We start from the raw sequence: 25,278 nt of genomic DNA, 5'->3' as shown, positions 1-25,278 counted from the left end.
CGAAAGCGATGAGATGAATTTAGAGCGCCCCTTCTGGCGTGCGTCGGCGATGGCGCAGGCGTGTTAACATTCATGCATTGGAGATCTTGGACGATCTCGTGCTGGGCTTGGGAGTCCACGGTGTTGTATATGATGCCGTGGAGGGCGTTCTTGGATGCGGTCATGCAGTTATGCAGTGGGTAAGAAGTGGGACGCAGGCGGTGTTCCGAGACCCGGAGGTAGAGTCGAGTGCACGGCTCAGATGTGGTGTTGACAGTAAGGGAGTTGTTGTACGGATGTATCCGTACACGGTCGGCTGTGCGGGCGGCGGTGTAGTCGATCATGGCAGGAGTGCAGATGATTTGTAGCAGGGCTCCGTTTCTGGTAGTACATTGGTCAAGCTCTCTTCCCGGTCTGAAGACGATCTTCAAGAGATCCGCTGGGAGGCGAGAATGGGGAGCGTGACGGCGGAGTGGGGTAGTGCAGGGGGTGACGGTGAATACTAGAATAGGGGTATTGTATGGTAACGGGGCAGGCGGTGGTGAGGCGATGGGCTGGTGGGCCGTGGCTGCACTGTGTGCCTTCACGGCGTGAGTAGACTTTGTATTCAATTTCGGTGGCTTGGAGGGCTGTGAACGGTATCGGCGGAAGCGGTGAAGCCTGTCGACGGTAGCCCGCGTCCTGATAATGTTGGACTATAAACGCGTGTTTAGAGCCACCGGAGTCCAGGCAATCCGAGAGCAACGAAAAGAAGATCCCGAGCTGAAGGAGCGGGAGGCCGAAGCCATCCGGCACCGTTACCTGTGGGTTACTTAACAATGACGAAGGTCAGATGCACGCAGCACAGGCTTCGGTTACCCGTATTTTTCAGTAGGGGAAGAGTTCGTAATTCTTTACCATGTTAACAATAAAAATTATGCGTGGCTTTGCTATCACAAACTCTAGAGGCTAGTGGAACTGGGGGAAGGAGAGTAAAGCAGTGCCAAACCGCACACAAGACACACGAGCACCGGCAACGCGCCCGTACGACGTCGGCCAAAGATGCCTACTTCGGCGTCCACGATTCGCGCGGCCTGCGCCGTTGTAGACACCGCAGTTGTCTCCACTCTGTACGGAGCGGCGGGCAAGGACATTGAGGCACCCTAGCCAGCGCGTTTCGTCGCTCGCATGCGCGCCGCTCCTTCTCCCCTGCTATGCTCCACCCACCCTGGTAGCGTCGTTATGCTGCGAGATGCTCACGCTTTCCGACCACGGTTGCATAGAACCACGCAGACGGCGAACGCTATGCACGAAGGCGAGCAGGCGAGCTTTCTGGTAGAAACGCAGCCTTTTCCGTAGGACGCGGATGCGTGGATTCGAGCGCTATCTGGATGGTGTTGTTCCAAGGAACCGAGCGCAGCGCGTCACTGTGTCAATGCTCGAAAATCTGCAAAAGTAGTTTATGTTTGATTTTCCCCGTAATGGATTCATGTTTTCAGGTATATTCAAATTTCAATCCGAGACTATCATGCCTGTAGGTTCTGTTTAGGCTGTACCTTACAATTTTTTGGTGCTTTCTCACTTTGGGTGAGACGGCGATAGACCATATTGGGTGAGGGAACAAACGCGAGTTATGGACATCTCAGTTGAAATCAAGAAAAAGAAATGGGGGGGGGGGGCATGGGCAGGACATGTAATGAGGAGGGAAGATAACCGATGGTTATTAAGGGTTACGGATTGGATTCCAAGGGAACGGAAGCGTAGGATGGAGCGGCAAAAAGTTAGGTGGACGGATGAGATTAAGAAGTTTGCAGGGACTACACGGCCACAATTCGTACATGACCGGGGTAATTGGAGAAGTATGTCAGAGGCCTTTGCCCTGCAGTGGGCGTAACAAGGATGATGATGATGATCATGATGATGATGATGATGATGATGATGATGACGATGATGATCTCACTTTGAAGAATTCAAGTAGTTCAGTAATGTCTCTGCTCCATGCAGAGGGCCTGTGTTGTTGCGATTCAAATTTTTTCCCTAAACGATGTCCAGGGCAATACGGCAACAGGAAATTTTCTGCGCAACACACGGGTCTTTTAACCGTTTCGTGCAAAATTTTCGGTTTGTACAGTTGTTTACAGTTTACTTTGGTAATCAAGGCACGCTGTCACTCCTCAACCGGAAGTGGGGCCGGTCAAAAGGAGCAAAAGCATTTCCACTCTCGACACATTTTGCATGCAGTGCAAAACGGTGATTTCACATTACGGTATATATATATATATATATATATATATATATATATATATATATATATATATATATATATATATATATATATAACGAAATTCTGAAATGGACAACGGCAACAAGGGAAGCCGTAAGGGTTGCAACTGCAAATTCCGACAGCGGTCTCTGGCACCTCACCATTTTGAGCGTAAACAGCTACATAGGTATTCGTAGACGTGCTCGCTTAGACAATTTGCCAGTTTCCCAAGGTAGTACCTACGCCAGGATACGTATGCCCGATCGAGACATATGTTAACGGGGCTTTGTGGAGCAAGCCCAAACTTCTATTCAGCTTGGTCAAAGATTATGCAATATTTCTGGAAATTTAACTAATGTGTCAGCGTAACAAACGTGCAGGTACACAGGCATATGTTTAAGGTCTTACGAAATAAAAAGAAATGGATGTGCAGCCGTTCCAGCCGGTGTGATGATCTCCACCAGAGGCCCATTTTGAGACGTTCGGTAGGGCGTTGGGTATACGTCCGTTGGCCCTACAAGTGAACTAATCAGCGTTCGCAAACATGCCTGTCTATTCGGTAACAACTTGCATAAACGCAAGCATCACCAAACGGCCTGATACGTGAAAAAGGCTTCGCATAACATCGAATTCATGTAATTATTTCGTGGCTCATGTGCGTCATTGCAAATATATTTGCAACCTGTGTGGTCGTAACAGGTAGGAGTGAAGTCAGATGTTACCTTTATCTTAGTGAAGTGTACACCTTTGTATCATGTTTTATACATAACTGTCAACTATTGCCGGAAGCGAAAACATATGTAAGCTCACCTTATCTTAATATTTACAGGCATGGTACTTTTTGTCTACGTCGGTTATCCTTGTGAAAGAGCAAGATAGAACTGGAATGAACTGTGCCTTATTGTAAAATTGGAAGCAGCTGAAAAGAAGAGGATAAACAGCGAATATAGGCCTACGCGGAACAAAAAACGTCCTCCATTGTGTTACGGATAAAAGACAGGTGGAAACGTTAGAAGGTCCACTGAACTGTCTGTAAAAGGTTGTTGCCCGGCGACTGACGGCACAAATAATTGGCCAGCCTGAAATTGCCGTCACAATCTTTCTGGCCGGTCATCTAGAACAAATTCATCGCAAAGGAAAAGGAAAAAAATGAAGTTTTGCAATTTGCTCTCACAGCAATATGCTCAAATGCTGCACAAGCCGCAATTAACTTCTGTCGAAGCACACGCTGAATAGAGCCGTGTCGTGTTCATATAAAAGAGGGTAGCGTTTCGTTCGGGTCACAAACACACGGCACCAGGTCGAAGTAAAATGCGGCAAGCAAATATAATAGTCGTAGCCTGTATCTGCACCATTTGGTTGAAATCGCTGCCAGGTTTCGGGGACTCCAATACAGAGACACAGAATGATGTCCCAGATATAATGAAGGTACGTATTATCCCTGTTTTACCTTTTTCTCTTAAACTTTTGCAAAGCGTGCATATTTAAAGGTATAGCTTCTTAGGTTATTAGGTTATTCCCTCCAAATTTGCGGTGTTTGTATATATATATATATATATATATATATATATATATATATATATATATATATATATATATATATATATATCGCATTTCTTCCGCTGAACGCCAGATCATCGATACACATGTTTCCGACATGCTGAAACCTAGCATAATCCGCCCATGCTCAAGCCCTTGGTCGTCATCTGTTGTTTTGGTGCGTAAGAAAGACGGCTTAATGCGATTTTGCGTAGAAAACCATGACTTGAACAAAATAACCCGCAAAGATGTATATCCACTGCCCCGAATCGATGATGCGACAGATTCTGTACAAGGCGGGGAGTATTTCTCCAGCTTTGATCTACGCTCCGGATACTGGCAGATCCCCATGCATGAAGCAGACAAGGATAAAACCGCATTTGCCACACCCGCTGGACTTTAAGAATTTTACGTGATGCCTTTTGGCCTGTGTAATGCTCCCGCCACATTTGAGCTGATGAGTGACACCGTACTACGGGGCATAAAGTGGAAGACTTTCTTATGCTACCTTGACGACATCATCATATTTTCGTCGACCATCCATCAGCACTTGCTTCGCCTTGAGGAAATTCTGACATGCCTCTCAACTGCTGGCCTTCAGCTGTATACAGAAAGTGCCAGTTCGTCACCAAAGCCTTTAAAGTGCTCGGACACCTTGTCAGCAAGGAGGGCTTCCGACATGACCCCGACAAGATTACCGCTGATTTCCGCTTCCGCAGGCCTCAACGCGCCAAAACTTGCGTAGCTTCCTTGGCCTAGCATTGTACTTCCGGCGCTTCATTCGTAACAGTGCCACCATTGCGGCGCAGCTCCATCAACTCATTCCTCCTACGTATAGTCGGATGAATGCCAAGCTGCTTTTGATGCCCTCAAGCGTGCCCTCACGTCCAAACCTGTGCTCTTCTACATACTGGTGCCAGCGGACATGGTATCGGCGCTGTTCTTCTGCAACATCAGCAAAATTCTGAAGAACGTTGGGTGCCATACGCAAGTCGCACGCTAACAACTGCAGAGAAAAATTATACGATTACCGAGCAAGCGTGTCTCGCCGTTGTTTGGTCCGTCCAAAATTTTCGGCCTTATCTGCATGGTCGCCACTTTACGGTCGGTACTGATCACCACGCCTTGTGCTGGTTGGCGACGCTAAAGAATTTAAACGGACGTCTCGGCCGTTGGATACTACGTTTACAAGAATACGACTTCGACGTCACCTACAAGTTTGAAAAGAAACACCAGGATGCTGATGCTCTCTCTCGTTGTCCCTTACCACCGTCCTCAAACGCTGCTTGCTTACCACCTTCCGTGAGGAAACCGCAGGGCGCGTCGCCTGCATTCCCTTCGCTCGCAGGTCTCGACCGGCTCCCTTCCAGCCATTCTCAGACGTTTGTCTCTAGCCAGCGTAATGACTCCTACTGCTGCTCCGTTATGGAACGTATTCGCTGGTCATCTCGCCCACCTAACGCTCGGCTCCGTCGGTAGTTGACGAACTTAAAAATTCTATATTACACCAGCACGTGTTTCACCCCGAAGGACACCGTTGGGTTCCTGTCGTTCCCCGATCCCTTCGGGCCCAGATATTGGAGACCATTCATGACGATGCACTGCCGGTCACTTTGGTTTCCAGAAAAACCATGAGCGAATTCACATCCGCTTCTCTTGGCCTGGACTTGCGACCAGCGTAGCGAAATACGTGGCTTCCTGCTCGCTCTGCCAACACCGCAAACGACTAACCTCACCTCCGGCTGGACTGCCCCAACCTGTCCCGTATCCTGAAGCTCCTTTCTCAGTCGTTGGTATCGACCTCTAATGACCGCTACCCTTAACCACTGGTGGTAAACGATGAATCGTCACAGCTGTAGACCACTTGACACGGTACGCTGAAACAGCCGCACTATCTTCGGGATCCACAGTGGAGGTTGCACCCTTTTTCTTGGAAGCCATCTTTTTTTATGGCATGGAGCCCCACGTGTCCTTTTGAGTGACCGCGGCAGGACCTTTCTCTCTAAACTTCTCGACGATGTTCTCCGTGCGTCCAATACAATCCATAAAATGACTTCCAGCTACCACCCTCAAACTAATGTTTTCACCGAGCGCTTTCATCGCACGCTGGCCGACATAATATCTAGGTACATCAACCCTGGCCACAGTAATAAGGATGTCATTCTGCCATGCGTCACTTTCGCATACAACACGGCCGTCCAACGCACTACGGACTACTCGCCCTTTTTCCTTTTGTATGGTCGCCAACCAATCACTACATTCGACGTGTCTTTCTTCGGTGTCCCCGTGCCTTCGTTGACATCAGTGTGTGAGCAGTTCGTTTCGCACATTGCCGGGTGTCGCCAACGTGCCAGCCTCAACACCGACGCCAGTCAACAAGACCACAAAATTCGCAATGATGCATCTCACCGTGAAGTTTCTTTCCAGCCTGGAGACGAAGTGTTACTGTGGACCCCAGTTCGCGCTCCTGGATTGTGCGACAAATTTCAGTCCCGTTTTATCGGGCCCTGCATTTTTTGGGAAACCACTTCGCCAGTTAACTTTCGTGTCACTCCAGTTGTTCCGCCCTTGGACGGCTGCCGCCGGGCCACAGAGATTGTGTATGTTTCGCGTTTGAAACCTTTTATACGGCCTTTCCCGCGATAACCAGCGTAACCAGCGGCCAGGTTGGCCGCTCCTGCGCGCGGGGGAAATTGTGTGAGCATTATTTTATCCCTTCAAATTTTTCATCTGTATATATACATCATGGCAAGCGTCATCATCTCCAGCGCGCGACCTGCGAAATAAACAGTTGAGGCTTAAGAGCTGTCACGCACAAGTTCAAAAATACCAATGTATCCAATGCAAATCACACACTATTAATTACAAGTTATGTATGGCTAAGAGAGGCCTATAAGCCGACAATAAATGTCTCTACTATAGGTTTATTACATAATGAGGGTCTCGAATCCGGCAACATTGATGCCTTCAGGTAGCATATGTGGGTTTATTGACCAGTTGCCTTCACCCAAAAAGATCACGTTCTCGTGACGCCTGCGGCAAAAACGACGTTCCACGTCCGCCACCAAGGTCTATGAGTGGTGGCGCTGGCTAACACTCCCAGGGTTCTACTAGTACACATAAATACCCAAGAAAGTGGATGGAGAAACGCCGCCGCGGTAGCTGAATTGATAGAGCATCGCGCGTGAAATGCGAAGGTTGTGGGTTCGGCTCCCACCTGCGGCAACTTGTTTTTTCATCCACTTTAATTTCCACTAATTTATCGTTTCTTTATTTCATTTATTCAGCGCATGTAATTTCCCTTAAGTTGTCCTTGGTGTCTGTGTTTGTTGGCTTCTCATGATATGACTAATAAAAATCGGGCCCCTCGGTTAACCCCCTTTCTTCTCGTCTACTATACATTGTCATTTAGCGGTTCTTGCATAGAACTGGCACGGATTTCCTTGCATTTGGCTGCAGCATAAATAAACTATGCCATCCGAGCCGACGCACTAAGGAACCCGTACTTCATTCCCAAAATATTTTTTAAAGAAGATGTCTATGTTAGTCATCAAGACGCGCGTCACTTACGCTCGCCTTCAAGCAGCGGCTGCACGTTGTCCGTCATTGATTCATTGCGGCGCTAAAGCATGAAGACCGATGGCGAAGGCGGTCGGCGAAACTGGAAAACAAGCTGTAGCTGGGAAATTGTGCGTCCTTTTAATCTACTAATTGACCGTAGCAATGCAGTCCTTAGTTTGAGTGACCGTAACTTACTTCACACTAATGTGTGAACGTGAACTGTAGAGATGATATTTGTTCATCTTATGATTTTATTCGATCAAAATGAAGCGCTACTTTGCGCAAGTGTACCTATCGAATGTACAAAGATATGTTTCTGTGGCTATAGTGATGTGAATGAGATATCTACAGTTGGATATGTTACACCGTTGCTTCGGAGGTTCTACAACAAACAAAGGATTAGTGTCGGAATTGAGACCCTAAGTTTTGCTAATCCTAACCTATCGGACACTTCTTGCACTTAACTACTCGACACACTGTTTTGAAGGTATGATCGTATAGTGACTTTTATTTTGCCCCATATATATTTATTTTACCTCATTTCAATGCAATTGTGCTATATTCCAGCTTTTTGAGACGCATCCCTACGGCGTCGCCATATTCGACATTGACAATGATGGAGATCTCGATTGTCTGACCGCTGTCCGAACGAAATTTGATAAAGATGGACCAGCTGCTGATTACGTCTGGCTACTGAAGGGCCTGAATGGCCATGTGAAGTGAGTTATGATCGTTTAGCCCTAGAGGATTGAGTGATCGCTAAAGCAGACAATTCAAAGAAGGGCCAATCCTAATATTGTCAATACCTTGCCATGAGTGCTCCGCAATACACCTTGATCGGCTTACAGACAACAATGCTGCAACCTCTAGATATGTATGTAGCATACCCTGGAAAAAGATACCAAATACCATGGTAATTTAGCCTAAGCTAGACGACCTCATAAGCAGCGAACTATAGTAAAATGAATTCGAAAGTTAACAAGGTCATGGTGTCGTATGAAGCTTTGACTGATTTATTGTAGAGCTGTGTATTATATATGCAAAGAGGACAATCAGTCGGACCTGTCACTGTATCACTTTGCTACGGTTTTTAACCGCAATAGTTAAGAATACAAGAATATAATGATGGAAAGGTGGCGTCATGTTCAAGAGGAGTGAATAATACTGAGCGCTTTGAGACTTGTGGATTTCTACAGGAATATTTACATAACCGACCAAGCTGTTATTACAGATGCCCTTACGCGGTCCTGTGTTAAACTTCTGTGAAGAAATTCAGACAGATATTTGTTTGTAAGGGCTCTTTGCCATTGACCGGTTGCCTTCACTAAAGGCATGTGCAGCATGAGGAATGGCTGATAATTTGTTTTATGAGCAATTCTAGCGTAATATCTTTCTTGTGGATGCTGGCACCGGGTCGGCACACTCGCAGGTCGAGTGTCCCACAACGGTGGTGGTACCTCGCTCAATACCGGAAAAGAAGGAATTCTTCAGCGGCGAAGCTTTCTCACTGCTAAACAGAAAATGAGGAAAACACTAATACGATGTTGTTAAGGGCATTAGTGCCAGACTTTTCAGGGTCCACTGTTTCAAATAATAAGGCTCGTGAATAGTCCATCGGGGACCGCACGCACACGAGAACCGGCCAATGAAACCGCCATGTGAAATGTGCTGCGCGGCTGAAATGCACCGTGTTTAGAACCAACCTGCGCCCCAGCTCGACCAACGGCGGGAACGCAGCGGTGGATGGACAGATGGCATCTGCACTCCTCCGAATTGGGTGCATCAGCACGGGGAGCCGTATATAGTATTTTAGATACAGTCTAGGTGTGCGCCAGCGCAATTACGGCCGCTTCCGGTAATGTTCGTTCTACTGGCAATGGTCGCGGAGGTGGCACTCTGGTCAACGCAAACGCCGGAGCGCCGTGCGACATATATCATGTGGTATATCAGCGTTTGTGCAACCGGCACGCACCCACAGGCACTGTTTATGACAATTATGGCAGTGCGCGGAACTGTAAAAGTGGGCCCCTCTCTCTAGCGTAAACTAACGCCCACGCACGCATTTGCCGGCGCCGATGATAATTCGAGCTGCGTATTAGCCTATAAATATAAGTTGAACGAACTACATTCATGCAGACTCATGTATATAAGTTGTGGCTGTCGCCACCAATACACCGTTTGACCGGCTCGCTTTCACTAATAATTATCATATTAAATAAAGAAATCGGGGTATAAATAAAGCATAATGACATTTTCAAACCTGCGTTGCATAATCTTCTATGACGATCAAATTTCTCAAAACTGCACATTTAGACTAGATTTAGCGCAGTCGTTTAAAAAATGATAACATTGGGCTAGCCTATTTGGTCACCAGTTTCTAAAAATATTGATTAGCAAAATTTCCAGCGAACAAATCTGCCTTCAATTTAGCGATGTTCTCAAGTTCACTAACATTATTATCATACACTTTATTTAGTGAATAATATTTAGAAGAAATTAGTTAATTTATTATAGTATTGTCATTTAAAACACCCGCAGTAATGTCCGCCACCAGTGTGAGTGAGTGCGCGAAAACTCATTGTGCGCCGAGCATTATGTTTCGAATGGATGGATGCATGAATGGATGAAAAAAATATTATTTACACTCCTGAGATGCGCGACCATCGCGCAACGGGCCGCTTCCATGTTGGGACGGGCAGGCCGAACCTGGCCACCACATCGTGGGCTCTCTGGACGGCACCAGATTTGTCGCCGTAGTCGAATTCAGTATTTTTATTCAACGTTGACGCACCTTACTGCAATGTGAAATTAAATATTTTTAAAATAAGCTATATCGCTTGCAGTAGCCCATACATACAGCCTTTAAGCCTAAAATGTTACAAGATTTTTCCTTTACCTTGCGGGCTTTCAGAAAACTGATTTGCCATATTCAGAGTCCCTACGTGTGCTTTCATTTCTCGACCAATTCGTCCTTGCTCGTCAATCTGGTAACCCAAAAGGTTAACTAAGTTACTGGAGGGACCGCCCGGAAAACCTTCGGTTCCAGGTTAAAATCCATCACCGGGGCTAATATTTCTTAAAATTTGGCTCTTTCTTTCAGAATCCCGGGGCGGGGGGGTTCTTTGTGGGCTCTTGCTACAGCCTTGGTAAATGATAATTTATTCTTTCACATTGTTGCCTAATATCTTTCTTTCTTGGTGTGGTCATAGTACAATATCTTATTGTGCAGAAAACAACATAACCAAATGCGCCGATCAACTATTTCTTCCAACCGGAGGACACTCCCGCGTACATTGTGAGAATGCGCGCAATAGGAACAAATGTACTAGAAATTCCACATCATTAAAAATCCTTGTAGGATAAGAAGATCGGCAGACCTAACCGCACTTTCCAACCACAAATCACTGATAAAACTTACGATGAATTGGTTGAAATGATCAGATGTATCAACAACAGATATAATTCATTGGAGTGAAATGGGGAAAGCCATGAGAGGTGGCCGTTCTTGATTTTTTGTACTCTTCTACTTGATTTATGAAGTGCTCACAATTTCTAATGATCATTTCAGGAAGAACATCACGTACCACTTCGTGAAAGGAGACGCACCGGACAAGGCATTCGTCACTGTCGATGACGGTAACTGTAAAATACCTCACTGCATTGCACCTGAAGCAGTGTGCATAGTGAAACGGTTCCCTTCTGTGGATTATTGTCATATTGTACTTGCGGTTAACACTAGTTAATGAGGGAGCGCACAAGGACAAGTTAGCGCCTTAGCAGGGGCCCATAAGCTGCGAGTAAACGCAAAAATTAGTCAAGCTTGTAGAAAGGAAGTTATATTTGGTTGGTAAATGTATGGAAATATAGCCGGCTCATTGATAAATGATGGAAAGTTAAATAGAAATCGGCATGAATGAACATTTTCAAGATCAAAGTATAAAAGACTATTCTGGAAAATATGACAAAGGCCAACAGCAGAAACTTCGGTTTCAAATTATCACACTATATTGCGCAAGCTACAAAGCTGCTTTCGTTCATGTGAACTTTAAAACTCTAATACGTAAATTACATATTATCATAGACCGCACAGCTGACACAATGTAGAGGCAGCCAAAGAAAATGGTCAATATGCACTGATATTATTTTCACCAACCGCGTTTGTTAAGGTCACTGGATATCACCAGCTTGCTGCAACATTAAAAAAAATCCACCTTGTACTAAATCGAAAGAAACGATAAAACGGCAGATGGGGTAACATACTTTGAAATATATTTCGTTTCAAGTGCCTTTAATCGTTAAAAAATTTTTAATTTTGCGAGTGGTACAGCCCCAATCCTGAACGCGTTGCATCAGATCAACCCCATGTATGAATAGACAAGCAGGTGTGGGAACATAGTCACCTGCGGCAATATTGTGGCGAACGTATAACACAGAGTATTATTATATTACTAAATAACTGCACTAAAATACTCCACTAAAAGAACAGGAGCGGAATGAAGCGCCGTATCCCTATATATACATGCCTATATATAGAAAGCTTAGGAGTCATGGCTCAAAACAGGTGTATAACTGTACCTGTTCCACCAGGACAAAAATCAAAGGCCATCCAGCTCATTGAAACTTGGCCCATGTGCAGAAGGTGTTGCCAAATTGTGACCCAGTAGACCGAACAGGGACACCTAATAATATTTCGCTGTGCATTATGTCGATGCTCTCAATTGCGGGCATGCGGAACATGCATATGTGCAATGACAGATAAGGCAGGTATGCCTAACACGCAGCTTGAGTGCACAGTCGTTAATCGAATCGGCGAATCATATTTATCAGCGTGGCATCTTCGATAAATGGTCTTAGATTTGTGATACTCACACTTCGAATAATGTTGTTTTTTAATATTCTGTCGATTTTTATCTATGCCATATATTCCAAGTAATTGCAAATCCTACAGTAATCACGGAAACGAAACTCTTATCCATAAATATTACGCTAACTGACTCAGTGAAACACATTGCATATCTGGCGGCTACAAGTTAAAAGCAATGGCATATTGTATTTTAGTTCGAAGAAAAATCCAAATCCTTTTGCAATAGTAACAATCCTGATGCCAGAATAAATCAAATGCCTGTATTGGTGTTCTCATAAAAGAAGCAACGTCAAGCAACATGACGCCAAAGAACTCTGGAAATATGGCGTATTCTGGTCTTGTATTGCAATCCAATGATGTACAGACCAATAAACTGCCCATTCATTTTGGAAGCTGTATATGTATCAATGTGCTCTTCAAGCATTTAATATCTAACTTGACTTCTATGATTAGTAATCAGTTAGAATATCGGCATTTATTTTAACTGAAACGGCACCGTAATTAAGCTGAGAACCATAGTGAACTGAGCATCAGATGAGAAATTGCAATATAATATTCAAAGCTGTCTTTCTTTTTGCTTTTGCGAACTTATGGATTAACAATGTTGACCTTAAATCTTTTTCTGAAGCTATGTTTGGTAGAATGTTATCTCTTGTGCCGAGTAAGACAAGACGCACCGTGAGCCTAAATTTATTCCACAATTTTACAGATGACCGTCAAAACCAGGAAGCAAGAGCCATCTATACCGACTACCAGACGTGCGCCGTGTTGGGCATTCCATATAACGGGAAGCCAAGTAAGAATTTTGCATCTCATAGTCGGCAAGTAAATGGCCAACATAGGGAGTGTGGGTTTTAAATTCAGAAGTTTTGAGGTTGCGATAGTAATATATTTAACTAGCATAAACGCAGCCGTTGCAAACTTCTTGTAAGGGTGGGAGCGATGCTTCTGCAAGTGCATTTGCGCGGGGCCTACCATATGGCGCCATGGTGTTAGACAACTGCACTTGATAATTTGTTTACTTAGATGTTTCTGTTTACTTGCACCTTCCCTATTTATTTGGCCTTCATTGCTGCCACGTAGTAACGACATCGCAAATGTTATCCTCGCCTCATTGGTATGTACCAAGACAGAAAGCGACATCATGCCTTGTTGTATGGCGCCACTTGCATCGCTTAATACGACCGCTATCTTGACACAAATGAAGACACCGAGTCTAGGACACCTTCCGAGAAACTGTTCCTATCTATTGTCTTAGACTGGGCAGTGCGAACGTACGCTGACGTCTGCTGGGAGCTGAACATCACCGGCATAACTAGCGATCACTGCTAACTGGTTTGTCCTGGCGTGTACATCCTTTCTTTTGCGTGTAGCAGCTACACATTGCTAAATAATACACAAAGCTGAGGAATACCATTCTTACCGTATACTTACAATCAGAAAGGTGACTAAAGCTTAATCCATATGCACCTCCAATATTGTTACTAGACACTATAATATGTCCGATGCACTGTCTGCCAGGGAACCCAAATCTTTGGCTCAATAGATTGTTCTTTTACATTACTATTGCAGACCCGTAATTAAGTCTACAACGTTCTGCAAAACATGGATCTCGGCAATATTTGGTTAAAATGTAAACAAAAACCGTGGGCATTACGCCGACCGAAGTACGATTTAAAAGAAAAGAAGACGTTTGGTCAGCGTAGTGCCCAGGGCTTTTGTGTACCTTTTAACCATGTTTCATCCCGACCAGACGGGCTTCCGTCAAACACTGAACTTCAAGGCAATATTTGTACTTGTGAAACCAACTAAAGGAATTTCCATGCTTCACTGCTTGATTTGATATACCTAAATGCTTTTTTCCGGCATTTCTTTCTTATGAAAGCTGCAGCAAATTAAACAAAAAAGCTTACTCTCTGCATGCCAGCTAAGAATGAGTCAGGTTTAAATAAAAAATAAATTAAACATAGAAGGAAAACTACGGTGTCAAATCCTCGCAATCTCCAGCGTAACTTTTCGTATTGGAAGTAATATATGACATATCTATATTCTTAAGCCATCGTGCTAAGTAATAACTCTCCCTTATTATAGTTGTATAAACCTGAACTAATGTGTCTTCAAGAACCCTGAATACAACTGTTCGTGCCACGCTACATTTCAGTGCTGTCCGTTTATCTTGTTGAACAGAAAAAGCAGGTTAGTAAACAGATATGCTGTAGTGCTTGGATTGTGGACCACGAGAAATGTGTGCATTAGCCAGTGAGACTAAACCGATTCCAACCTGAGCCAGAAAGCATACATAGTAGCCCTTTTATCTAATTACTTAACTAATGTAGGTCGTTCGTTAACACAAGGAACCTAGATAGTTAGACCATTACAGTCGTGCACTTCTATTCTCGCAATCTTTATTAAACATACACATTTACGACTTCTTTTTGTGGACTACTCAAATAAAGGCATTGTCGTCGTCGTTGCTCATTGTACCTTCTATACAGGTGCACAATATTGCCTTGTTATTTAATAATTATTTGACTAAGCGTTTTAATTTCTTGGAGAAGTAATCGCCACCTCATCGACAAACTTTTATGACGGGTTAGAGTTGTGCTATCTTCCGCAGGTCAATTTTAAAATTTTTCTGCAGCTAAAGAAAAAAAAACCCTATATATACCAAGCCTACATAGTCACGTATTAGTGACGGCGAAGAAGGCAGCAAAACTGTGACTGACGAAACTAGCGCTTTATTGGGCGAACCAATGCCCTAAAGAACAGGCTACACTCTAAGAGCAACGATAGCGGCGAACACAGTCGGCGATCGTCGAAAATCTGATCTGCCGCTCAGGCGCATCGGCTTTTATACACGAGTCATTGAAACTTCCAGAGTAATCGGGGGTGCCCGCGTATCTTCCGGAAAGTTCGACACAATTCGTGTCGCACACAAGCTTCTGTGACAACAGAACCACAGATAACATTTGAGAAACTTCCGATAGATGCTAGCACGTAACATGCTCAGCGATAACATTCGATAGAAGGTGAAAAGCGCTCATACGAAAACGATAAAGACGTCCACGTGTCAATGCCACCCATCTCAAAAAGCATTGTCTGGATGCTACGAACACTAGAGCAAAACATAAAATGAAACTTACTAAAAGGAATCGCAAAACAAAAACGAACAAAGTCCATAGTAACAAGGACCTAAAAAGAAAGTTAAATGTTCAGCTATTCATAGTGTGAGCTTTCGTTAGCGCTCGTAGAAGCAAGTCTTCGCGGCATCTTCCAAGAAGAAACACACATGGCGTAGCTTATCCTCAGCGGTCCAGTTGTTGAAGGTCGAGATTCTTTCGCCAGTTTCGAGCCCTGTTTCCGGATCCTCCGACGAAGCTACACGGAAGGCAGAGAGCTTTCTGGGTTGTTGAAGCACAACGGGTGATGTAGGGGCTGCCATTGTGGTTGTTGAGCTGGTCATGGTCTTCCTGGTCTTATCAGGCGGCAGTCCGTGCTCTTGGGAAGTCCTTGCACTCAGCGGCTAGGTCGGAGGTCTCGGGCGAGGTTTGTATTGTCTTGGGGGTTCGATATTCCTTCGCGGTTTTGCGGGGGCGTTGGGTAGACGAACCCGTTAGCACCTCCACCAGGTGTCACGTAGTATTCGCGCTGAAGAAGGCAGCGAAACGGCGAATGGCGAAGCTAGCGATTTATTGGACGAACCTGTGCCCTCAAAAACAACCTACACTGAAAGAAAAACGATAGCGACAAGCACAGTCGGCGATCGCCGAAAATGTGATCTGCCGGTCGAGCGCATCGACTTTTATACACGACTCATGAAAGGTTCAAGAAATATTTCGGGTGCCCGCGTGTCTTCCAGAAAATTATCACAATCAGATTACACAAGCTTCGCTGACAACAGAACCATCGATAACCTTCGAGAAACTTTCGATACATGCGGGTGGGTACCGCGCTGTGCGATGAGGTTTGTTACACGGAGAAAAGCATTCACCCAGAAAAGATAAAAATGCCCACGTGTCAATATAAACGAGTAATACCGATGCAGCCTCACGATTTATTTCCATCGTACGACTAGAGGGAGGTAGGAGCCACTTTTAATATTCGCGGCAGGCATCGGCTTATTTGAAGCAACATTTCTTCTTCAAGTCGTGTCGGCAATCACGAAGTGTTCGAGCTCATTTTAGCGAAACATTTGCCGTTAAAGAATGCTGCCATACCATCTACCTTGTTGTGAGAAGAACTAGTAAGTCCTTTTTGCAGTCTCGTCAAGATCAGTTGTTTCATTAAAGCATCTAAATACAAATGAACACGGCATACATCCATTATTTTTCTTTTTGGGGTTGCTACAAGGTAAGCTGCACGATAAGGCCGGAAACGAATGAATGCCAAGTGTAAGGAGTACTGATAAGCTAAGATAATACAGTAGCTTTAATTTCTTCTTTTTTCATATTTTTTCACAGAGTGCACGCTATGGACTACGGACGAAGTCAAAGACAATGTTCCAAGTCAATGTACCGAGCAATACAGAAAGAACTGCGAGGTAGAAGTTGTGATCTACGATAAGGAGTCTTGCAGTCAAGTATAATGGGATGGACCAGGAGAAATGACAGTAGGTTCAGGATAGTACCTAGTGCTTATGTATTTCTGTAGTCCGCCTAAAATAAAATGCTGGAAAATTTTTTGAAGGTGATTCTTCTCATTTCTGTATCGATATAGTACGTATTTTAACGAGAAGCAACCTGGCACTCCTCTCTCGCTTTTGGGATGATCGCTAATGCAGGCTGCTGCCTTGCGCGATCGCTACCAAAAATGGAAAAATTCAACCATCCTTAAAGGCGACGTTGTAGACTCAGATGCCTGATTAGATTCAAGGCAGTATTGCTTTTTTAAACTGAACCTTTCCTTTCTCTTCTTTCATCATTGCGGCTCTCGGGTCTTCGTCAATCACTTCAAAGAATGGAACCATTTAGCCTTAATCTAACCACTTAAAACAATCGATATATTTCACGTTGCGCTGCAGCTTTTACCCCAAGGTCCAAACATGCGAGAAGGGTGACATAATTGTAGCCGCAACGCAACGGGCGATCCAAAAAATGCTGCGCAGCAGAAACAAACCTGGCTCCTCGCTGCGCGGACGTACAGTTGGTTCTGCATACACGGCATTTCTACGCCGGGGTCACAAGGAGCGCCGCCAGCGGGGTTAAATCGGTTCCCATCTCGATGGTCGGTTAGGTGAGACTGCAGCAATAATTTAGGCGTTCCTAACAGTACGCTTTCACCTCATTAGGGTGTGCGCACAGCTGCTCAGCTGGAATGCTTGCGTTCATGAGCACAACACTGAGGTCAGCAATGGAAGGCAGACTGCTCCCCTTACTTGGCAGCAGCACTTGTCAAAAGGGGCGTGACGGCTGACTCCAGCCTTTCTTGTTTGTGCAACAAAAAGCACTGCGTGTATCTTGCTTCTCCGGAGATATTCTAGATGTCAACATGCGGCTGTGGCCAATGCTCCGACGGTGTGAACTGCCTGGCGGGTCGTGTTACTGCTGCAAAATTATGCTCATCTCGTTCGCTGTGGCAGTCGATGTCATGCAGAGCATTTCGCAGCTAGCTGGTTAGGTCGAAAATCTTCCTCAGAACCTGAGGCGGGGCATAATTACTTTTGAAGTTGATTCTTATTAGTGAGGGATACGTTAATACCTAGAAAACTAATTTTCTTTATATACCGGTCGTTTAAACAGGATGATCATTTTGGATTTTTAAGCTATTTAAAAAATTTCCTATGCCAGATACTATAATTCTTGTGCTTGAGTTGGACTACTCGCAGAGAGGAACATTACTAGCAAGATAAATCGAAACACATGTTGATATAATTACCAAAAATTGAGACTATTTATATTTTTAAGAATTATCTTAATGCGCATATTCCAGTTTACGAATTGTAGTCAGTGAAGTTGTGAGACGTATCCACTTGAAATGAATTTCCAGGATGGCACCTCTTTCAAGATAATATTTTCAAAGTGACCAACGATATACACGGGCGTTCCAATCATCTTTGTGCTACAAGTCAGAAAAGAGCGTGTTGAAAAATAAGTAAGTGGAACAACAGTGCATTTTCCGGCAAGATTGACGCGCATATCTCTAAACTGGCATCATTTTGGAACTTCATTCGAAATGGATACGCCTAGCAAAGCCGCTAACAACAATTCGAACTTAGGAATTCGTGCCGTAATGTAATCATTTGCAAATATGACTAGTGGGTTTTCTTTAATTAGATCAATATGTGTTTAAACTTATCTAACAAGTAATGCCCGCCTGTCTGGCTAATGCAGCTGACATTATTAAGATTATGTTACTTGCAACAGGCAATTTCTAGAAATAACATGAAACTTTAAAACGATCACCGTGTATATTGAAGACAGCATATCTATGCAAGTGGTGAAATCAACTGTTTCTTCATGATACATTCTGGAATTATCAATCTGTCGCGATAGCAATCACATTCGCACTCCAGGCGAGTTTTAATCGTCTTCGTCGCAATCGCCCAGATAAATAGGTCAAAGTGGCATAAGATCGCACCCGTCTGGTGCGGATGCAAAGGAAAGGGTGCAAGAGTTAGCAGAGATGGATGACGGGTTGATGCTTCCCGCACTCAACGTTAGAAATCAAGCTGTTAATCCCTATCATTGAGGAGGGGGGGGGGGGGGGGGGGAACGTGTTGCTCCCCGTCTAGGCCAGCCGTGGCTGTGCGTGGCTCTGCACGGCTGGGTTTATACGCTTCCCATGCGCCCTGTCTGGGAGGTTAACTGCATTTGGTGAAAAGCAGGGTGAATACGCATGACACTGGATGACACTGGCATCGGCGCTGTTTTCCCGCGTACGTAGTGTTGGGACAGCGAGTGCTCGCTCTGATGGAGAGAAAACAGTTTACATTTGCCCGTGAACACTGGCGCCATGCATGGCATGTTTTCTTTTTGATTGTGGCTGGATCTTATTGCATTATACATGATAAAAAAGATGCTACGAACCTTACTTCGTGCAGTTGTCCAATAATTTACTATTTCTTGAATACGTCACGTTTCCCGCGGTACCATGACCTTTCCGGTTGTCTTTAACACAGCGATTAGGAGAAAGCATTGATCGGGCCAACTCGAATGCAGACTATTTAAATACGTGTAAAAGGCACGAACACTTTTCTGAACTAAGCCCTCAAGGAATCCCAGTTGCTTTCATTGCATTTGGAAGAAAAAATTCAATGGTAGCGGCTGCTGCAAGTGTAATTTCGATTAGGGGCTGAATTTTTCTTACACATTTAACCACAAATAAGTTTCCAAAATAGAAGTACAAAGTTTACAAATCCTTAACTAGATAATAATAATTATATCGCAGTTCTGTTGACTGCCTGTGTTAGCTAATAAATAGCGGACAAGATTGGTTTATGAACTTACAGCAAATCAGATCTGCGGAATTCTGCAACGTGGAGGAAGGTTCATGAAAGGGAACATTGACATCCACTTGTATATGGCTCGAAGCTAGAAAGGCAACCCACACCACATCCCGCACGGCGAATGCAGGTTTCGGTTACAAGGAGCATGCTGCTCCATGCGCTTGCCGGGCTTCCTAAATTAACTTTTTTTATTTCTCGTTTCGGGGGGGGGGGGGGGGGGGTGAATTTTAGCTTTTTTTTTGAAGTGCTTGTCTTCGTGCGTCCGTCGAGCTTACCTCGGCTCACCCTTGCCACTCGCTCACCAATATGAAAAGTCGGATCGCCCTTCGTCATCTGCTTCGGTTGTGGTCCCAACTATGAAGATGGAAAAGATAAGACAGAGAAACTCGATGAGGGGTGAAACGAACGAAAAATACAGGGAACCAGGTCAACCAAGCATTAGCCGAAGATAGCTAAAGCAAGGCGTCACATGCGTTCCGCGGCTGACTGCTGTTCTAACACCGGAATCACAGTTCTGCGGATTTTTTTTCAGATGTATTAACAACACCTGGTAAGCGCAAGTATTTTACTTTATTTTCTGAGCAAGTGTTCAGTTTTCATAAGTGAACCAGGTTTGTTCAAGCCTGGGTGGGCTGATAGAGGAGCTGTGTCGCTCGGCTCATTCGTCATGAAGGCCGCCCATCTGCATGCGTTCGGTGAAATACTTGCACTGAAGGGATTGATTGCGTGTTTTTGGGCTATACATTTTGCGCACTCTTTGCTTTGTCGACACATACAGCAAGCTCTAAAGTAAAGACAGCGTGATATTTTATGAAATATGACGAGCAATGACGGCAAAAGGATGCAGGCACGTAATTTCTTGTTGCGTTTTGATGCATCATTACTATGATATTGTAGTGAAGAAGATTCAAGCTCTCTATCTGAATTTTGGAGCGTATACGGTACCATACGATCCGTTACCTTGCTTTAGGTACAGCTTCGGTGTGTGTAAGTTTCTGAGCAGCTGTACTATAGTGGAGAGTCAATGATGTGCGTTTTGCCGACAAAAATGTATTTCGTATTACCAGTGAAACAGAACATTTAATGCTAACTAAGTGCGAACTGGTAATACCCCTTGCGCTGAAGACTGCCATGTGGTTTCTTTTTGTGAATTGGCAGTTCTTTTCGTTGCTGTCGTGTCAAAAACAGTGTACGAATACTCGCCGTGTTTTCCTGTATGTATGAATATGAAGCAAAGTATGACGACAGGCAGAATATATCCGCTTTTTGGCGCTATAAAAATATGCTCCCACATTCGGCATGTTGTTCAAGCAATTAGAGCACGTATGGGCTACTTCATGTTCACCCGCCGTGGTTGCTCAGTGGCTATGGGGTTGGGCTGCTGAGCACGAGGTCGCGGGATCGAATCCCGGCCACGGCGGCCTCATTTCGATGGGGGCGAAATGCGAAAACACCCGTGTGCTTAGATTTAGGTGCACGTTAAAGAACCCCAGGTGGTCAAAATTTCCTGAGTCCTCCACTACGGCGTGCCTCATAATCAGGAAGTGGTTTTGGCACGTAAAACCCCAAATATTATTATTATTACTTCATGTTCATGCATACACAGGTAGCCAGTTTAAAATTTTTTCGGTCCTTATCATATTGTCAATGAATGACATCTATTGTACTCTGCCTTTTTTTTCTGTAAGAAACAATATGTGTCGCCGTCATAACATACGTGACAGTAACGTTCCGTGCGGCCAGCCAGTAATGGTTAATTTTCGCGTTGGTTTGAATTTTCTGGAATCTATAACAATAATATCCTTAAAGATTGTATACATTGCCGCAATTTTGTCCGCTTTAGATGTACTATAACGCATGCTTATCTGAACCGGGATATAAGCTTTCATTGATAAGCCACAAATTTCCAAGCTTTATAATTTCGCGTTTATTATATTTCGAAATTTCTGTAACATTATTTTTAAAAGCATTACCGGCTTGAATAGCAATACCATTTTTACAGTCACTAGGCGTTATCTTTTTCTTTTTAACTTACACAAACACTAAGGCAGATCAACGTAACGGTTGCCGAGCAATGCACTTTATCATTTGCCACGTACTTAGATAGGAACCCCCGTGATAGCTTCTTCTGAAGAGAAATCCATAGCTCGGCGCCGACTGACTTCTCTCCCTTTAAATAGCTGTATAACACACAAGTGCTTTTATTTGGATAAGAAACATACGGGTGTCAGATGCGCAAGAACGCCGTCACACACACCGTTGTCATCCTGTCCCACTCAATACCGCATGCTCGGCCTCAGCGCGAAGAGTTACAAGGTTTTCAGAGCCGCAAAGAGCGTTTGGTGCTATTATGGCAAACAGAATCGACGCATTGTCAATCCTACGCTCAATAGCCTTGATGGCGAGGCCAGGTCAGCGTTTTCGCTTCTGCTGCGGTCCTTAGTTCCGTGCGCCCGGCACTGGTGTTTCATCTGGCCTGCTGTGTGGATGCACTGCTCTGGGCAGAAAGCACAGCGAACGTCAACCTACGTTCAGTCAGGCTTTGATGTAATACTTCAAAAGAGGTATTTGACAGAGTGAACACTTTAACTATTATTTATTATTTTTATGAGCTCATTTATATTAGAGAAAGAAGTTCGACCACTGTTTAGGTAAAACATTTGTGGCTTAATGCATTTGTGATATATGCAAGTCTCAATTTGTACGTCTACCAAAGCCTGTTGTGAAGTGAGAAACACACACACACGCTAAAGTGAAAATTTTCCCCTTAACAACAAGTTTTACAAGCATCAGTGCGCAGCAGCAAGGGAGCATCTCTTTTATTCTGCTGTGAAGAGATCGCACTAGAGGCCCTTGAAAGTTTTGTGGTAGCCTCGTACACGACGACTACAAAATGTTTTGTCCGATAAATAGACGACCGTCTGTGTGATCCATCATCGAGGCGCTCTGTCCTCTCCCCTATGCATCTGAATTCTTTCACGCTAAGTGTGCAGTTCGCCATGGAAGAAGAAAATAAAAGACACATTCTCTGCCTCGACGTCCTCACAGTTGTTCGGCCATGGGAATTACTGTGAGTGTGCATTGGAAGCTGACCCACACGGGTAGATACCTGAGCTCTGATTCTTCGCATCCTATAAGAAACAAACACTCCACTGCCGCTCTGATGTTCTCCCGCGCGTTCCGCATCTGATTCAAGCGTGGACAAGAGAAGCCAGGAGCTAGCCGTGGTAAGCAAGGACCTCTTTACCAACGATTACCCTTCACAGCTACTGAAAACTCAAGCAATGTGGTATTAATTTGCTAACCCCGAAACAGCAATAAGAAAAAAAAAGAAACAAACTTCCGGCCACCCACTACGTGCGAGGAATCAATGAGGTACTGGCAAGAGCTTTTGCACACACAGCGTAAAAATCGCACACGCACCAACAAACAAAGAAGCTACATTGGGCGCAAGACACTTGGTGAATTTCCAGTTTGCCTGCCTAATATAAAAATAGTATTCAAGAATTCTGGCGACTGCCACGTACATGAAAAGGAAAAATTTAAAGAACGGATTCAAGCAGCAGCAGAATGATGCCAATGAAGGCAATGTAACTTCCAAAACCATCGCGGATCATAAGATGACTACTAACCACATCATTTATTGGGATGCTGCGAGTGTAATCGCGACTAAGAAGCGCCTGCCTTCGCTGATGCTCTTTGAATCTTTGTATATTAAATGGTTTAAGCACGCGAATAGCCTGACGCGTGGTGACATCCATGTTACATACTCATGCACTCTGCGTCACCTAATGCATAAATAATGGCCCCCTCTCGCACCTATCTACATTGTGAATAAGAGATCCGTAGCGACCAGGAAATACTAATTATGTTTTATTTCATTTTAAGCCTTGGGCGACTGACTAGCTCTTTTATTTCAAAAATGTATCGCCATAGCCTGGCTTGCTTTGATTCAACATTGCGCTATAAGTTCTCAGCTCCTGGACCAAAGGCTTACGATAGGATAGTTCGTTTTTCCGGGTGCTACAACTCTTTATTATTTAAAGAAATCATTAGGACAATCTTAGCGCATCGTATCTACTTTAATTTGTTCCGTACTTCATGTTGGGCCAGTTGCTTCTCGGTCAGTCAATAATGTTCCGAAAAATTGTGCCAATTGTCTACATGCCCTACGTGCTGGAAGCATTGTACTCGATGTGACATTCGTTTTGAAGTTTTCTTGCACTACTTTCGAAACTCAGCATTTATGTAAATAATGACTAGGCCTCCTGTAATTAGGCAGTCGCTATGTAAAGGTTGCTTGCTTTTCGCGTTCGATGAGTCCGTTTGGATCTTGTCCTTGCTGCGAATGATCTCTGAGGCTAAGACATTATGTTCGACCGGTGTCGTGAGAACTATGACGCAGTATCAAAACAAGATTTGAGAGCAATTCATTTTGTTTTCTTCACATTTGAAGCACAGTTATATCGGGAATTTCGGAGCCATATATCTTGTGAATTCTTGTGTAGCATTTGTCGCGTTATCGTTGAATGAATGAATGAATGAATGAATGAATGAATGAATGAATGAATGAATGAGTGAATGATTGATTGAATGAATGAATGAATGAGTGAAGGATTGAATGAATGAATGAATGAATGAATGAATGAATGAATGAATGAATTCAGGGGTGTTACCTGCCATAACCATGATTTTACTATGAGGAACGCCGTTGCGGGTGATTCCGGATTAATTTTGACCACGCGAGAATTTTTAACATTGCAGTGGGAAACGGACGCCTTTGAATTTCGCTCCCATCAGAATGTGGCCGCCGTGGCCGGGATATCATTCACCGACCTGCTTAGCAGCGCCCTACCATAACCTCTACCCATACAAAAATGCATCTTTGCTTTCTATATAGCTTTTTTCAACTTCCTATCAGCTTTTCAGCATCGCATTTAATTTTACTCTTTATTAGGACATGGAAACTTGGTGGGCTCTGTTCTTACTTTTGTTTAAAAAAATTATTTGAGGAAAGTTTAAATGAAGTTGGTGGGCTCTGTTCTTACTTTCGTTTGAAGAAAGTATTTTAAAGAAAGTTGAAAGAAAGTTCGTAGGCTCTGTTCTTGGTTTCATGTGAAGAAAGTTTGTTTAAAGGAAGTTGGTAAGCTCTGCTCTTACTTTCGTTTGAAGAAAATTTGTTTGAACAAAGTAGGTTATCTCGTTTTAACAGTTGTTTCAAGATTGTTTAAAGACTGTTGGTAGTTGTTACTTTTGTTTGATGTGCTCACTCAAATGGAAAACAAAGAAGCAGTACGTGGAAGATAAGGAATAGAATGATAACATGCATACCAGAATGTGTCAGCGATAATTGCTTCTTTCGTTTTAAAAGAAAGCGACGGGACAGAGTAGTTACTGCTGTGAAGGAAAAGAGAAAGAAATATTTGTTGCAGGAATTAAGGAGCTGATTAAGTGAAACAATTATTATGGTTGATCTTTAAATAATTACCAGTTCTTTAGCAGCCTTATGTGTCCTAATTTGATACTAATTATTGTTATAAATTTATACTCATACGGTAATGATTTGAACACTATAATACTTAACAGTAATTAGGTAAATAATCATTTATTTGCCTTAGCTCCACGTTAATCAAGACGGCGCTAGTTGAA

At 44.0% G+C, this 25,278-nt stretch overlaps 1 protein-coding gene across 3 annotated transcripts in view; it reads left to right on the top strand.

Moving 5' to 3' along the window:
• The window catches only part of LOC142570997 (uncharacterized), a 79,167-nt gene extending 62,265 nt beyond the window's left edge, over positions 1-16,902 (top strand). The window contains exons 1-5 of one of the 3 annotated variants that reach the window (XM_075679291.1): positions 3,519-3,649; positions 7,889-8,040; positions 10,890-10,957; positions 12,895-12,981; positions 16,646-16,899. In XM_075679291.1, the coding sequence (XP_075535406.1) occupies positions 3,533-3,649; positions 7,889-8,040; positions 10,890-10,957; positions 12,895-12,981; positions 16,646-16,770 (549 nt within the window). In that variant the 5' untranslated portion in view covers positions 3,519-3,532 and the 3' untranslated portion in view covers positions 16,771-16,899. Of the gene's footprint in view, positions 1-3,518; positions 3,650-7,888; positions 8,041-10,889; positions 10,958-12,894; positions 12,982-16,645 lie in introns of those variants that run through there. The other 2 variants (XM_075679293.1, XM_075679292.1) reach the window with 2 other exon arrangements.
• Positions 16,903-25,278: the final 8,376 nt, after the last annotated feature.

The sequence above is a fragment of the Dermacentor variabilis genome, chromosome 2 (genome assembly GCF_050947875.1).
Source record: "Dermacentor variabilis isolate Ectoservices chromosome 2, ASM5094787v1, whole genome shotgun sequence".
In the NCBI taxonomy this organism is placed as follows: Eukaryota; Metazoa; Arthropoda; class Arachnida; order Ixodida; family Ixodidae; genus Dermacentor; species Dermacentor variabilis.
This window is presented reverse-complemented; position numbering and strand designations above follow the sequence as displayed.